The sequence below is a fragment of the Calidris pugnax genome, unplaced genomic scaffold (genome assembly GCF_001431845.1).
Source record: "Calidris pugnax isolate Ruff unplaced genomic scaffold, ASM143184v1 scaffold106, whole genome shotgun sequence".
Lineage (NCBI taxonomy): Eukaryota > Metazoa > Chordata > Aves > Charadriiformes > Scolopacidae > Calidris > Calidris pugnax.
In genome coordinates, this window is record NW_015090824.1 from 328923 (window position 1) to 343301 (window position 14379).

Sequence of the window (14379 nt, forward strand, 5' to 3'; positions counted from 1 at the left end):
CACCCGAGAAGCAAAGTACAGGTCCGAGCAGACGGAGAGCTCACCCTGGCTCCTGTGGGTCAGCGGAGGAAGCAGGTCGCTGGGGCAGCAGAGCTGTGTCCTCCCTCCATCTTCTGCAGGAGCCACAGGTTGAAAACACCCCAGGGAGCTGTGGCAGGAGCCAGAAAGGACACGAGATGGGCGAGAGGAACAGTTGGGTCAGTCAAGCCGTGGTGGATTTGTTGATGTCCCTGCTGCAACAGCTCCCAGCGTGGCTCGCTGACGTCTTTTCTGGGCCATCAGCTACTCACAGTCACATGTACTGATCGCTCCCCAACGAGGGGAAGGATGAGACAAATTGCTCCTCACAGTTCCTGAGTTTATTATAAAACATCCGTTTGAGACTGCTTCTTAAGCAGGGTTTACATTTCCTTGTGCTGGTGCCTGGTCAGCCCCAACACGGCTGTACAGGGACCTCTTCCTTCGTCCTGCTCCCCTGTGCCTGGCCCAGTCCGTTTGTACTTCCAGCTCCATCCACTCTCATGAGACACGTCTGACACTGGTGCTCGTTTTAAAGACTAAGGCCAACTAAAACACATTAAAAGATTTTAAATTCTTTTTAAAACCAACCGCACCAGGTCCAGACTCCAGACTCGGCTTGGGACAGGTTTATCTTCTGCCAAGCCACCCCTCGGTCGAACACCCCCAGTGCCAGAAGGAACTTTGCACTGATGGAGACACCATCTTCATGGCTTAAAATACAAAGACTGGCATCCTTTATTTAGGCACATGAGTAAGGTCCAAGGCTTCAGTTTGAGGGCTGATGAACCAGGTGGGGAGGTGAGGTCTGGCCTCCTTCCCATCCTGCCCCATGGCGATTGCCCTGCAGGCCACCGGCCACCGGCTCAAGACGGGCTGTCATTGTCCACCGTCGACAGGAGACGGGCGACCTGGGCCTTTTGTGCACGGGTGAGGTGCTGAACCATCTGGACGACGCAGTCCGTGGCCACCTCGGGGTTGGCTTGGACCAAGCTGCAAGGTAGATGGGAGAGGGCAGCTGCCTCAGGGGACAAAGCAAGAACTGCCTCATCTCCACCACCCTCTGTCCCCAGCCAGGGGACAGCATTGCCCTTTGCATCCCGTCTCCTGCAGCCACTCACCTCCGGATGTGCTTGAGCATGTAATCCCGCTTCAGGTACTTGATGTTCTCCCGGATGGCTGACTGGGTGCCATCATCTTCTTGCATGTGCTTCTCCAGCCACTCCACCACCACCTGGTTGTTGTCCCAGAGGTAGCCCTGGGGAGCAAGCACAGGAGCAACCTTGTGAGGCGAGTGTCACGGTGTTTGCATTTGACAGCAGCTCAAATGCAAAGACCCCAAGTCTCACGTCTGCCCTGGAAAGCCCTATTTGAGGGTAGAAAACATTATTCAGGGGTCACCTTGCTACCCCTGAAGATCAGCATCCAACTGAGGTCACCCAATTTGAAGAGACAGCCCCCAGGCTTATTTGGTGGTCACCTTGCTACCCCTGAAAATCAGCATCCAACTGAGGTCACCCAATTTGAAGAGACAGCCCCCAGGCTCAGGGCTGCATGGCTGCCCACCCTGGCACAGGCTGCAGAATGGTGATCCCCATCGTTTAAACCCTCAGGGAGACACCAACAAAAGAGCTGAGGAACAGGAGACCAAGGTGACAGCCCTTAGGACCCCCCTAGCTGCAGGGACACCTCGGGAAGCTGGGGCTGGAGGTACCTTTGCGGCTCCTTCTGTCTCCATGAACCAGCGCCGCAGCATGGACTGGATGTGGATGTGGCTCAGCTCACTGTTTGCCTTCAGGACCTCTGCCTTCACCACCTCCTCCAGCAGCAGCCGGCGCAGCCGCCAGTAGAGGAAGGACCGGGCGTTCTTCCACTCCAGGATGTCCTGCAGAAATAGGAACACAGTCCAGGTTCACCTTCACACAAAAGAAGAGGAGGTGATGTGCAGCAACTGCTCGCTCACGGCTCACGCTGGCAGGTTTGAAGGCAGCTCTGCTGGGCTGGAGCAGAGAGCAGGCCTGGGGCAGGAATGGCACACCGGGCTCCAGCCTCAGGAGATGACTTTGCCTCCTGTCTTCATGCTGTCACTGCAACCCCCTCTTCGCTGAGCCCCCTCCCACCACCAGTGCCCCAGCTCACCGTGATGACGCCTTTCTCCTGCATGCGGCCTGGGGTGTCGTGCAGGTCGGCGAAGTGCACGGCCACCTGGTAGTACATGGGCAGGAGAAGGTCCTCACGGGCCTTGAGCTGCTTCTCCAGCTCCCTGCGCTGCAGCTCGGACAGCTCGGGGGTCCCTGCGAGACACGCTGTGCTGAGCAGCCCATCCACCACCCCTCTGATGGATCACTGCTCTGGAATGGCTGTGTATTGTCTCATTAGTGCTATCTCATTTGGCACAGCCACTGCCATTCTTCATATCTAAGCATGGGAGAAAAGTCCAGCACCATTTATGGATCCCCCAGGAGATACAGGTGTTTTAAAGTACCACCACATCCCCTTGGCAGGCTCCACCATCAGAAAAGCCATAAAGAATTGTCACAGAGGAACACCAAAAGATTTCCTGGTGGTTGCCACCAGTGTTTGACCCTCCCCATTTTAACTTACCCCTAACCAATGCCCACAAACTGAAATGCCCTTCCCTTACCCAGCTGCTCAACAAGCTTGGCATAGACTGTATCGATCCTTCTCATGGTCTTCACCAAATCTTTCTTTCTGAACTTGATCTCCACTGTTCCTCCAGGCTCCAAAATGCCTCCCCTGGAATGAAAGCTTGGTAAAGCAAGGACTTGGGACAAGAGGTCCAGGCAACTCTCTCTCTTAAGAATTAGGGAGAGAGAAAACCTAAAAGGGTTTTGTTTCCAGTCTGAGATTCTTGTCTACCCCACCCACTCCTTACAGTTTCCTCCAGTGTGCATTAATTCGGGTTACAGAAAAGGCCTCCTCAACCCCAGGACCATGTTTTACTTGCCCACAGCCTTTGCTGGATGCAGGAAGACGCACATGTATTTTGGACACTGACCTGCTCTCCTTGTCGGCGTAGAGCTCCACGTGCAGGGGGTTGATGGTGGAGTCGATGACTACCCAGGAGCCTCCCCGCAGCTCCGCGTGCGGTGGGATGTAGACCAGGACAGGCTGCTTAAAATCCCGGAGGCTATCGACAATGAAGGCACCGAACTTCAGCATTTGGTCGTACATGTCTGAAAGCCAAAGGGACTCAGTGGCTGGGTGCCCCGACCACTGTGGACAAGGCTATTGCTCATTGCCTCCTCCCAACTGCCCAAAGCCACCTTCTCCATTAGAGACACCAAACAAGCACCCCAAAACCAGCCCAGCAGGAAACCACCGAGCCCTGGAACCATGGTGTTGGTGATGCCCCATCACCTCACCAGCCCAATGCCACATCCTGGAGTGGGGCAGGCAGCACCCTGGCAAGTTGGGTCATCCCAGGACCCCGTGAGGTGGCAGGAGTGCTGGCAGTATGACACAGCACGGGGATCTGGGCACCCCAAGAGCAAGTACCTTTCATGCCACTGGAGAAGCCTCGCCAGTTGGCGAAGATCATCAGTGGGAGATGCTCCCGGTTGAAGTCCCGAATGGCCTGGGCCGTTTTAAAAGCAGAATCTGGAAACCAGACCTGCCCTGCCTGCTGGATGATCTGCAAAAGATGGCAAGCAGCAGTGCTGAGACTGGTGCCAATGCTTCCTGGCACACCGTGCTGGCAGGTTGGTAGCACGTGGTGTGCAAGAGCTGGAAGAAAACAAACTGACCAAGCACCCTTGATTTCACCAGTCTTTAAGGAAAATCAAGACATGCCAAATGATATGTTTTTTCCCCATTTCTCCCCTCTAGCCCCCTCCCAGCTGCACTAAGGTCTCCCCACACACCTTTGCCTCGGATATGTTTTTTCCCCATTTCTCTCCTCCAGCCCCCTCCCAGCTTCCACTCAGCCGCACTAAGGTCTCCCCACACACCTTTGCCTCCGAGTCCGGGTTGGCAGGGTCTGCAGGTATCGTCACCTCCACGGTGCGGGTCTCAACGGCGATGACGCCCACCGGGAGGCCTCCCAGCCTGCAGTAAGGCAGTGTGACCTCAGCAGAGGCCAGGTCCCCTCCATGTTTCACCCCAGCCCCACCAGAGAGGTTTCCTCCATCACCATGCCAAGAGCAGTGCCATGGCCAGGGCTTGAGTGTGCTTGACCCATGCAACAACCTCTCCCCATCACTCTCTGCCCTGGGGTTCCACTCCCTGCTCCCGGCAGTACCTCGCTCTACCAACCACAACTGTCTGAGCCCACGGCCTCATGATCTCCAGGAAGCTGCCCTGGTCGAAGAAACCACTCTGCCAGGTCCCCTTGAGAGCTGCAGAGCACAGGAAAAAGCACAATAATGAGCACTGAAGGTTCCTTGTGCACCAACTCACAGCAAAAAAGCACCTTCTGCACCAGAATGGAGGGTTTGCAGCTACAAGACACATTTGCGAGCATTTCTGGAGAGGTCTCAGGCCACCCTCACTTACTTGGGTGGGGTCTCCCTGCCAGCATCCACCTGGGGTCGTAGGGGACTTTGGAAGGGACAAAATCGATTTCTCTTTCAATGGGGTCACTTATGGCAGTGACGGGCACCGGGCTCTTGTTATCCTGCAAGGGAGAGCCCCAAAGGGCAGGTCACCAGCCAGATATGGGGTAGCACCCCACACCATCGTCCTGCAGCACCCCACACCATCATCCTGCAGCACCTTCCTACCTTGGGTATGTAGGAGAGCCACTGTAGGATGGTGTAGACCCCCTCAAAGTCATCCGGGACGGTGACATGGGAAACGCCGTTGTTGTGCATGATCTGCACACCTCCCAGCTGGTTATTGGAGGTGTAGACCTCACGTCCCAGCACCTACTCAGGACAATTAACAGAAACACAGATCAGTCTCTGCTCACACAGGAGAGGCTCCTCCTTACTCTGTTTGTTAAGTCAAACCTCATACAGGCACGTTGCCTCTGGTTTGAGGCTGAATTCCCACCTCTGCCTACCAGGTTAGTGTTAAAGCAAAGGGATCCCAATTTAGACAAGTGGAAGCAGGTTTCAAATCAGCTCAAACCAGTGAGGTTCTTCCCAGAGATGGGCCTTGCCCCAGGACCAGAGCTGAACAGTGCCCATGACAGCTCAATCCCACCCTGTCCCAGCAGCAATGCACCATGAACTGGCCCCTAAAGCAATACCAAATAGCTGCTGGTGGCACTCTCTCAATTCCCACTGAGACAAACCCAGCTGCACTTCCAGGGACACACAGGGAACGGCCACCTCTTCCCAGGGGACAGATAAGGAGCCCACACAGGCAGTGGCATGAGGGGACAGTGCTGGGGGAGGACACGCAGCCAAAGCACAGTACCTTATTGAGAGCTGCAACACCAGTGAGGATGATGTGGGAGTTCTCCACCTGGATGACACGTTGGCCCAGCCTCACCAGGTAGGCACCAATCCCGATGGCACGACAGGTCACCTGGATGCACACACAAGGACACACAGGGTTACTGGGGAGATATGTCTCCAGCACAGTCTGCAAACACTAGAAGCATGGTGTTCCCTGGCTCCGCAGGAGTTACACCAGGTCCCTTGTTGCATCTTGTGACCTTAAAAGCAAATAGGAGAGAGGGGAGGAGCAGAGGAGGGGAAGGGCCCAGCGCTGTACCATGCTGATGGTCACTATTTCATCATAAGCTCGAGAGGACTCCCCAGCGATGGTACCAGCAGCTCTCAGGTTTTCCACCCCAAATCCATTGTCCTTCCCGATGATGTCCAGGAGGACGTACCTGCAGGAAAGACAGAGCCATGGTGGAGTGGGCAGGACAGGGAGAAGCAGCCAGCTATGCAATGTGTCTGGCAGGATGCTGAGCCAGGATGTGGGAGCTGCATCCCAATGGGAACGTGGGGCAAGGCTCGGGGCAGCTTGGAGCCCCATGAAACAGTGGGGCTCACCTGGACTCGCCCCCTTCCTCCACGTGCTCACAGTGCACCGAGTTCATGGCACTGATCCTTGTGTAGTCCTGGGGAGTCAGGTACAGGTACTTGAACCCCTGGAAATAAAGAGGAGAATGAGTTTAAGAGGAGGAGGATGAGTTGTAGAGCCCCCTGTGCACATGCTCATGTGGGACATGGCCCCTCTCCAAACCCAGCATCAACAGCAGCTCAGGGACCAGGGCTGGACAGAGCAGCCATGCCAGCACTGACACCTTTGTCTCCTCCCTGCTGGGGGAAGAGGAGGGAATCATCCCCGTGGCACTGGGTGCTGGTGGGGTCTCACCCCCCTGCATTGACCCCACCACGGTTTTCTCTCCCAGTTTAGCTCTGGTCCTTCCTTCCCCAAATAAATCCTCTGTTGTTTTCTGCGATGGCAGGAGGGGAGGTGCCCACACACCTTGTAGGGGTCCTCAGGGTCTATCCAGGCCACCTGGAACATGTGCTTTATCTCATCCGCAAAGCCGATGCGGGCGCCGCTGTTGGCAGCGATGTAGATGCGGGGGATGCCTTCAGCCCGTGCCAGCTCCGAGGCCCGCAGGAAGACCAGGTCCTCCTCTGGCCCAAAGGAGCCAATCTTGTGTGTGATGTCGTTGCAGATGAGCACAATTTCCCGGCCTTTGGGATACTCGGGGGTCTTCAGTTTCATTTTGAAAGCAACCATCCCCACCTGCCCCAAAACAGCACAAGGTCACAGGGCAGGCTCTTCCAGAAAAATGGGGTCAGAGCTGGAGACTGTATTAGCTGTCAGACAAAATGCTTGCTTGAGGAGCATCCCCTGGGCTTTAAATACAGCCAGACTGGGGAAGCCACCAGCCATTCCCACTTGCCATAGCACAGTTTGCCCCCACCCCGCTCTCTCACCCCATTCCCAAGTCATTCCCCGCTACCTCATTCCCTCCAGGGACCCTGTTCATCTGCACCAGCTGTCCCTGTGAGTCCAGCACCAGCTCAGTGTATGTCAGGACGTCCTTAGGGTACTGCTCCGAGGAGCCCCATAGCTTGAAGAGAGCCTGCAGAGACACCGCGCACAGAATGAGCTGAAAGCACAGGGTTGTGGCAGCTCCAAGGCTATCTCCAAGCACAGATCCACAATCCCGCAGCAGGCTGGGACTTGGGGGGAGTAAAACTTTGTATTAGAGCCTCCCACCCTGCTGCAGACCTCCCTGCACAGGGCTTTCTGGCTCACATCCTCCACAGCAACGTGCAAGAGCTAAGAATCCATTTTGAAATGCTTAAAGTAATGAAAAACATCGGGGCTTGGGCTCTTTTCTTTTTCTCATTTGCCAGCTCAGGGGAGAGGAGTTTTTTCCCCAGATGGGCACACTGGGGAGGGTGGGGAAGAAAAGCAAATTTGACAATGCTGGGGGAGGACATGCAGCCAAAGCACAGTACCTTATTGAGAGCTGCGACGCCGGTGAGGATGATGTGGGAGTTCTCCACCTGGATGACACGCTGGCCCAGCCTCACCAGGTACGCACCGATCCCGATGGCACGACAGGTCACCTGGATGCACACACAAGGACACACAGGGTTACTGGGGAGACAGGTCTCCAGCACAGTCTGCAAACACTACAAGAATGGTGTTCCCTGGCTCCGCAGGAGTTACACCAGGTCCCTTGTTGCATCTTGTGACCTTAAAAGCAAACAGGAGAGAGGGGAGGAGCAGAGGAGGGGAAGGGCCCAGCGCTGTACCATGCTGATGGTCACTATTTCATCATAAGCTCGAGAGGACTCCCCAGCGATGGTACCAGCAGCTCTCAGGTTTTCCACTCCAAATCCATTGTCCTTCCCGATGATGTCCAGGAGGACGTACCTGCAGGAAAGACAGAGCCATGGTGGAGTGGGCAGGACAGGGAGAAGCAGCCAGCTATGCAATGTGTCTGGCAGGATGCTGAGCCAGGATGTGGGAGCTGCATCCCAATGGGAACGTGGGGCAAGGCTCGGGGCAGCTTGGAGCCCCATGAAACAGTGGGGCTCACCTGGACTCGCCCCCTTCCTCCACGTGCTCACAGTGCACCGAGTTCATGGCACTGATCCTTGTGTAGTCCTGATACCTGCAGGAAAGACAGAGCCACGGTGGAGCAGGCAGGACAGGGAGAAGCAGCCAGCTATGCAATGTGTCTGGCAGGATGCTGAGCCAGGATGTGGGAGCTGCATCCCAATGGGAACGCGGGGCAAGGCTCGGGGCAGCTTGGAGCCCCATGAAACAGTGGGGCTCACCTGGACTCGCCCCCTTCCTCCACGTGCTCACAGTGCACCGAGTTCATGGCACTGATCCTTGTGTAGTCCTGGGGAGTCAGGTACAGGTACTTGAACCCCTGGAAATAAAGAGGAGGAGAACGAGTTGAAGAGGAGGAGGATGAGTTGTAGAGCCCCCTGTGCACATGCTCATGTGAGACATGGCCCTTCTCCAAACCCAACATCAACAGCAGCTCAGGGACCAGGGCTGGACAGAGCAGCCATGCCAGCACTGACACCTTTGTCTCCTCCCTGCTGGGGGAAGAGGAGGGAATCATCCCCGTGGCACTGGGTGCTGGTGGGGTCTCACCCCCCTGCATTGACCCCACCACGGTTTTCTCTCCCAGTTTAGCTCTGGTCCTTCCTTCCCCAAATAAATCCTCTGTTGTTTTCTGCGATGGCAGGAGGGGAGGTGCCCACACACCTTGTAGGGGTCCTCAGGGTCTATCCAGGCCACCTGGAACATGTGCTTTATCTCATCCGCAAAGCCGATGCGGGCGCCGCTGTTGGCAGCGATGTAGATGCGGGGGATGCCTTCAGCCCGTGCCAGCTCCGAGGCCCGCAGGAAGACCAGGTCCTCCTCTGGCCCAAAGGAGCCAATCTTGTGTGTGATGTCGTTGCAGATGAGCACAATTTCCCGGCCTTTGGGATACTCGGGGGTCTTCAGCTTCATTTTGAAAGCAACCATCCCCACCTGCCCCAAAACAGCACAAGGTCACAGGGCGGGCTCTTCCAGAAAAATGGGGTCAGAGCTGGAGACTGTATTAGCTGTCAGACAAAACACTTGCTTGAGGAGCATCCCTTGGGCTTTAAATACAGCCAGACTGGGGAAGCCACCAGCCATTCCCACTTGCCATAGCACAGTTTGCCCCCACCCCGCTCTCTCACCCCATTCCCAAGTCATCCCTCCCTACCTCGTTCCCTCCAGGGACCCTGTTCATCTGCACCAGCTGTCCCTGTGAGTCCAGCACCAGCTCAGTGTATGTCAGGACGTCCTTAGGGTACTGCTCCGAGGAGCCCCATAGCTTGAAGAGAGCCTGCAGAGACACCGCGCACAGAATGAGCTGAAAGCACAGGGTTGTGGCAGCTCCAAGGCTATCTCCAAGCACAGATCCACAATCCTGCAGCAGGCTGGGGGGAGTAAAACTTTGTATTAGAGCCTCCCACCCTGCTGCAGACCTCCCTGCACAGGGCTTTCTGGCTCACATCCTCCACAGCAACGTGCAAGAGCTAAGAATCCATTTTGAAATGCTTAATGTAATGAAAAACATTGGGGCTTGGGCTCTTTTTCTCATTTGCCAGCTCAGGGGAGAGGAGTTTTTTCCCCAGATGGGCATACTGAGGAGGGTGGGGAAGAAAAGCAAATTTGGAGCCTTTTTCTACTCAGCTTGACTCACCTGTAATGAAAAACATTGGGGCTTGGGCTCTTTTTCTCATTTGCCAGCTCAGGGGAGAGAGTAATGAAAAACATCGGGGCTTGGGCTCTTTTCTTTTTCTCATTTGCCAGCTCAGGGGAGAGGAGTTTTTTCCCCAGATGGGCACACTGGGGAGGGTGGGGAAGAAAAGCAAATTTGGAGCCTTTTTTCTACTCAGCTTGACTCACCTGCCTGATCATCTCGGGGAAGTCATACACATAGGTGGTGCCCAAGGTCTGTGCCTGGAACCGCTTGGCCTGAAGCAGGTCTTTGGTGACGTAGGGGGTGTTGATGAGCATCCCGTGCTGCTGTCCTTGCTTGTCCCCATAGGACTGGAACATGATCTGGAGAGAAGGACAGAGCCTTGGCTGCCTTCCCTCAGGGTCTTCTGCACAACACTAAGTGCAACAGCCCCACAGGGCTGGAGCACAGCTGAGCTTTGCCTGGCCAAGATGCTCATGCCCATGGCTCTATTGAACCAAACCCCATGATTTTCCACTCTTTGCTGAGAGTGCAACACTGCTGTGCTGTAAGTACCAGTAACACCCTAACACTGATCTTCACCTCCCAGTCCAAAAACTGCACGACCACCCACCAGCTCAGCACAATTTTGGAGCAAAGTGTCACCCCAAGGTGCTCAAACAAATGCAGTGCAGAGGGGAGTGAAATTGGGTCAGTCCTGGGGGCTCTGGGACAGACCAGAATTGCAGGTGCACGTGGATTTTTGCAGAAACCACCCCAAAGCTTTGCTGGAGCTGACAGCAGCTGAAGCAGTCATGGTTGGGTTCCCGTTTGCAGCCACGGCCTGCGGTTACTCACGCTGCCGGTGCCGGGGTCCCTCACTTCCTTGTAGAGGCTGATGTCCAGGTAGTAGCCGGACTCGTTGGTGAGGAAGAGGCGGATGGGGATGGCGGTGGCAGTGGGCGTCAGGCGAATGTTGATCTTCACCTCAGCCTGCAGGACCCGCAGCTTCCAGAGGCGACTGCCGTAGCGCATGACCATGGACCGCACCGACTCCTCGATCTGGGTGGGGGACAGCACAGGATGGGTCTGTGGCCCTGGGGACACATCCTCAAGCGCATGATGCCAAGACCCCATTGCATCTCCACCTCAAACAGTTATTTCAGATTTGCTTTGGTCAAGCCCCTTCCCTCTCTCCATCCATCCATCCTTAGGAGCTGGTGCTGCCATCCAGACTCTCCGCTGGAGAGAAGGAAAGAGGGTGTCCCACACCCCCCTCAACAGACATAGTGTCCCTCCCTCAGGTCACGCAGTGCCCAGAGGAAGAACCTGCCACTCACCCCCACATCCTCCAGCAAAATGCCCACTTGTCCCAGTCTGTGCAAAAAGTCCCAATTCATTGCAAAGCATGAAATCTCAGCACCTCCCCAGCAAACAGCCCACACTGGAGGTCTGACACAGAAATTAAGCTTCAGGAGCCTCTGGGGCTGCTGAATCCATTCCCCACCCACGATCAGGTGGGCACTGGACAGGACTGGGTCTGCCAGCTGGCGTGGGCAGTTCCAGCCCATCCACATGGCAGTACCAAGCACGGAGGAGGACACAGCCTCCATCCCCAGATCAGCACTGCACTGATGGGAAGCAGGACACTGAGAGACACACCTTGGAGGGGTCCATGACAACCGTCGGGACAAAGTTGAGGAAGATGTGGTTGCAGTCAGTGCGGACGGTGGTGTTGTTGAAGGCCACCTCCAGCTCATCCATTGCCTCCAGGAGCAGCCGCTCACCCTCGTTCTGCAGGTACTCAAAGGAAGCCTCCTGCAGTGCAGCGGGTGGGTCAGGGGATGTCAGAGCAAGTCCTGCACCCAAAATGCACCCACCTCTGCCCGCACACCCGGGGGACCCAACGCCGCCTTGCCTTGGTGATGAGGTCCGAGTGGCGAACGATGGCGCGGATGAAGAAGCGGTAATCAGTGGCCTCGGTGCCCGCCTGCACTTTGGCAGCCCCCAGGTAGAGGTGCATCTTGTGGTTGGCACAGGGGATGGCTGTCAGGTCGAAGTTGCGCATGCGGCTCAGCTCCAGCTGGAAGGCCAGCGCCGGCTCCAGGTGCCGGTAGATGCGGTCCTCTGCAAACTGGGGAGGTGTGGAGGGGGTGAGACAGCCACCGGCCGGCTCGGCGTGAGCCAGACCCTGCTTTTACCTCAACTCTTACCTCGTCCCTCGCTCTGAAGGTGAAAAACTTTGGGAATTCTCTCTAGAGCAAACGGGAGAGAAAGCTCAGTGTGAATAATCCTGGCGCACAGAGGATTTTTCCAATTTTCAGTGAATTCATTAAAAAGAAAAAACCTTGCAGGCTTCCTCCTCCCGCAAAGGGAAAAGAGCTGGGAGTAATCAATGCCTTTTAAAGACAACTTAAAGCCATGGAGTGGCCACACAGGAACCACACATTACTGGAGACATTAGCAGTGTAAAGGATAAGGCAGGCAATTAATCACTCATTGAATCCCTCATTAATTAATGCCCAGCTCCTGATGCACAGTAGATCCATCACCCAAAGCTATGTCTGTGAGGTACTTATAGACGTTTCTAGAGGCTTTGGGGAGGTGGAAGCACAATGTGTCTAAAGTCACTCTGCCCATTGGCAGCTCAGTCTGCACTCACCTGCTGGGCAATGAGAAATGTGATTCTTCGGAGCCCACAGTCGACGAGGATGGTTTTCTACATGGGAACACAAGGATCCACCAGTCACAAGAGCTTAAACATCTCCACTGAGGGAGCAAACAAAACCCAACTGGCTGACACAGGGTGCAGGGTTTTGGCAAGCGCTGCATTGGGATGAGGCAGCACTTTGGGATATGGTGCAAAAAGGGGGTGCAGCCCCAGCAACAGACCTTGGACTGGGCAAAGGCTCTGAAGATGGGCACCAGCTTCTCATCCTCCATGTGTTCGGCCCAGCGGAGCGCGATGTTGAGGATGTGAATTGGCTCCTCACGGACATTCTGGCAACAAAACCACCCAGTCAAACCTGACCAGCAGCACCACTGCCATCCCAGCACCAGCCAGGGGGACAGCAATGGCACTGTGCCCACCTTGGCATCCTCCTCCTCATAGACGGTGGCTCGTGCCTCACTGAAGAGTGTGCTCTCTGAAGGTGGGTCGGCAAAGCACGAGATCACTTCATCGAAGTTCCTGCTCAAACAGTGAGGATGGGGTGACAAGTCAGCACATGGTGCCTACCCCATGCCCAAGGGGACAGCGTGAGGAACCTGCTGTGGCAGTGACATGGGTACCAGCACAGCAGCATGGGGACACACACCAGTTTGGCAGGGCTCCACCAGACCACGGCAAAAACACAGCTCATAAAACCCAGCTCTGAGCACTACAGTGATAACGTACAAAGATGCTTAAATCACACCAGACAAGGTCCCCCCAGGTTCCACATGTCCCCAAATGACATGTCATGTCCCCCCCAGGTAACTGTTGTACTGAAAATACCACTTGGCCCTGACCTCTGTCTGCTGGAAGAACAGGAGCTGCTGTGAGCACTGCCCAGCTGCCACCAGCTTTGGCTCTTCCACCCATTTTTGCTCTCTAACGATTGTAGCAGCACCCAAAAGGCACATACATGACCGACCAGGCATGTCCCTGCACCCCCACCTCGTGAAGTCCTCGAATTTGTCAAAGGCCACCATAGCTCCCATCCGCTGGCTCAGGGGAGAGAAGCCACTGTCCATGAAGAGCTCAGTGCTGTGCCGGGCCAGGTCGGGATTGGAGATGCTGATGGGGACGGACATCCTGCAGGGGGTAGCAAGGCAGCCATCAGCCATGGGTGGAAGCACCACTCCCGGGTCCAACAGGGACCACGCAGGTCCCACATTGGACCCTGACTTGGAGAGGGTCTGCCCTGGCCCACTGGCAAAGGGAGAGCATGGCAGGCAGCTCCCTTTGAGGGTCCTCATGTTTTGTGGGGAGAAGACAATACAAACCCAACAGCTTTGCAAAGAGGACCATGCCCAGGGAGCAGGAGAGGCCCCCATACCTGTTTGGGTGGGAGGAGGGCAGCATGAACTGGAACTCCACCAGGCAGGTACCATCTGAGAGCTGCCGGTGCTGCAGGCTGTTCAGCTCGTAGGCAATGTACCCACGTCGCACGTACACCTGGGAGGGGGACAGCAGGAGGTACCACCGTTGTCCTGCTGCCACCACAAACATCCATGCCACCCCTCAGAGCTCACATGCCCCCGTGGCCCCCCCAGCCCTCACCTCGAGCGCTGCCATGCGCACCACCTGGTTGGTGTGGTAGAAGAAGATGGGAAGCACGTCAAAGATGGTGGTTTCTGAGAGGATCAGTTTCTAGGGGGAGAAAAGCAAAATTCAGGGCAGGATGAAGTGGGACCTCCCCCCCACTCCATCACAGGATGGGGGAGGCACGTTCCAGAGGAGTCCCTCAATGTGGGGTTGTGTAGGACTGGCCGCTGGGGTGCCATGGGACACCCAGCCCTCCATGAGGACACCACCAGACCCAGACACAGATCTACATGTCAATCCTCTTCCAAATGGGGTGAGGAGCAGGGACAGGGATTGGCAGCAATGGGGTATACCCCCCCCAGTCTGCTCCACACAGGCACTGATACTGCAGCAAGGCTTTGACTGCTTTTTTTGGCTATTTTTAAGAGTAAGCCACTTGCAACCAGACCTCCTCACCAAAGCTACCCAAGTTCCCTCTGTGGAAAAA

At 55.8% G+C, this 14379-nt stretch overlaps 1 protein-coding gene across 1 annotated transcript in view; it reads right to left on the reverse strand.

The window, feature by feature from the left end:
• Positions 1-724: 724 nt before the first annotated feature.
• ACACB (acetyl-CoA carboxylase beta) overlaps positions 725-14379 on the reverse strand; it is a 44412-nt gene continuing 30757 nt past the window's right edge. Inside the window, exons 41-52 of the mRNA XM_014940034.1 lie at positions 7422-7532; positions 4761-4904; positions 4534-4654; positions 4280-4376; positions 3990-4086; positions 3538-3673; positions 3038-3215; positions 2663-2775; positions 2158-2312; positions 1733-1903; positions 1140-1276; positions 725-1011 (exon numbers count right to left, since the gene is read on the reverse strand). Of these exons, the coding sequence (XP_014795520.1) occupies positions 885-1011; positions 1140-1276; positions 1733-1903; positions 2158-2312; positions 2663-2775; positions 3038-3215; positions 3538-3673; positions 3990-4086; positions 4280-4376; positions 4534-4654; positions 4761-4904; positions 7422-7532 (1587 nt within the window). The 3' untranslated portion in view covers positions 725-884. The remainder of the gene's footprint in view (positions 1012-1139; positions 1277-1732; positions 1904-2157; positions 2313-2662; positions 2776-3037; positions 3216-3537; positions 3674-3989; positions 4087-4279; positions 4377-4533; positions 4655-4760; positions 4905-7421; positions 7533-14379) is intronic.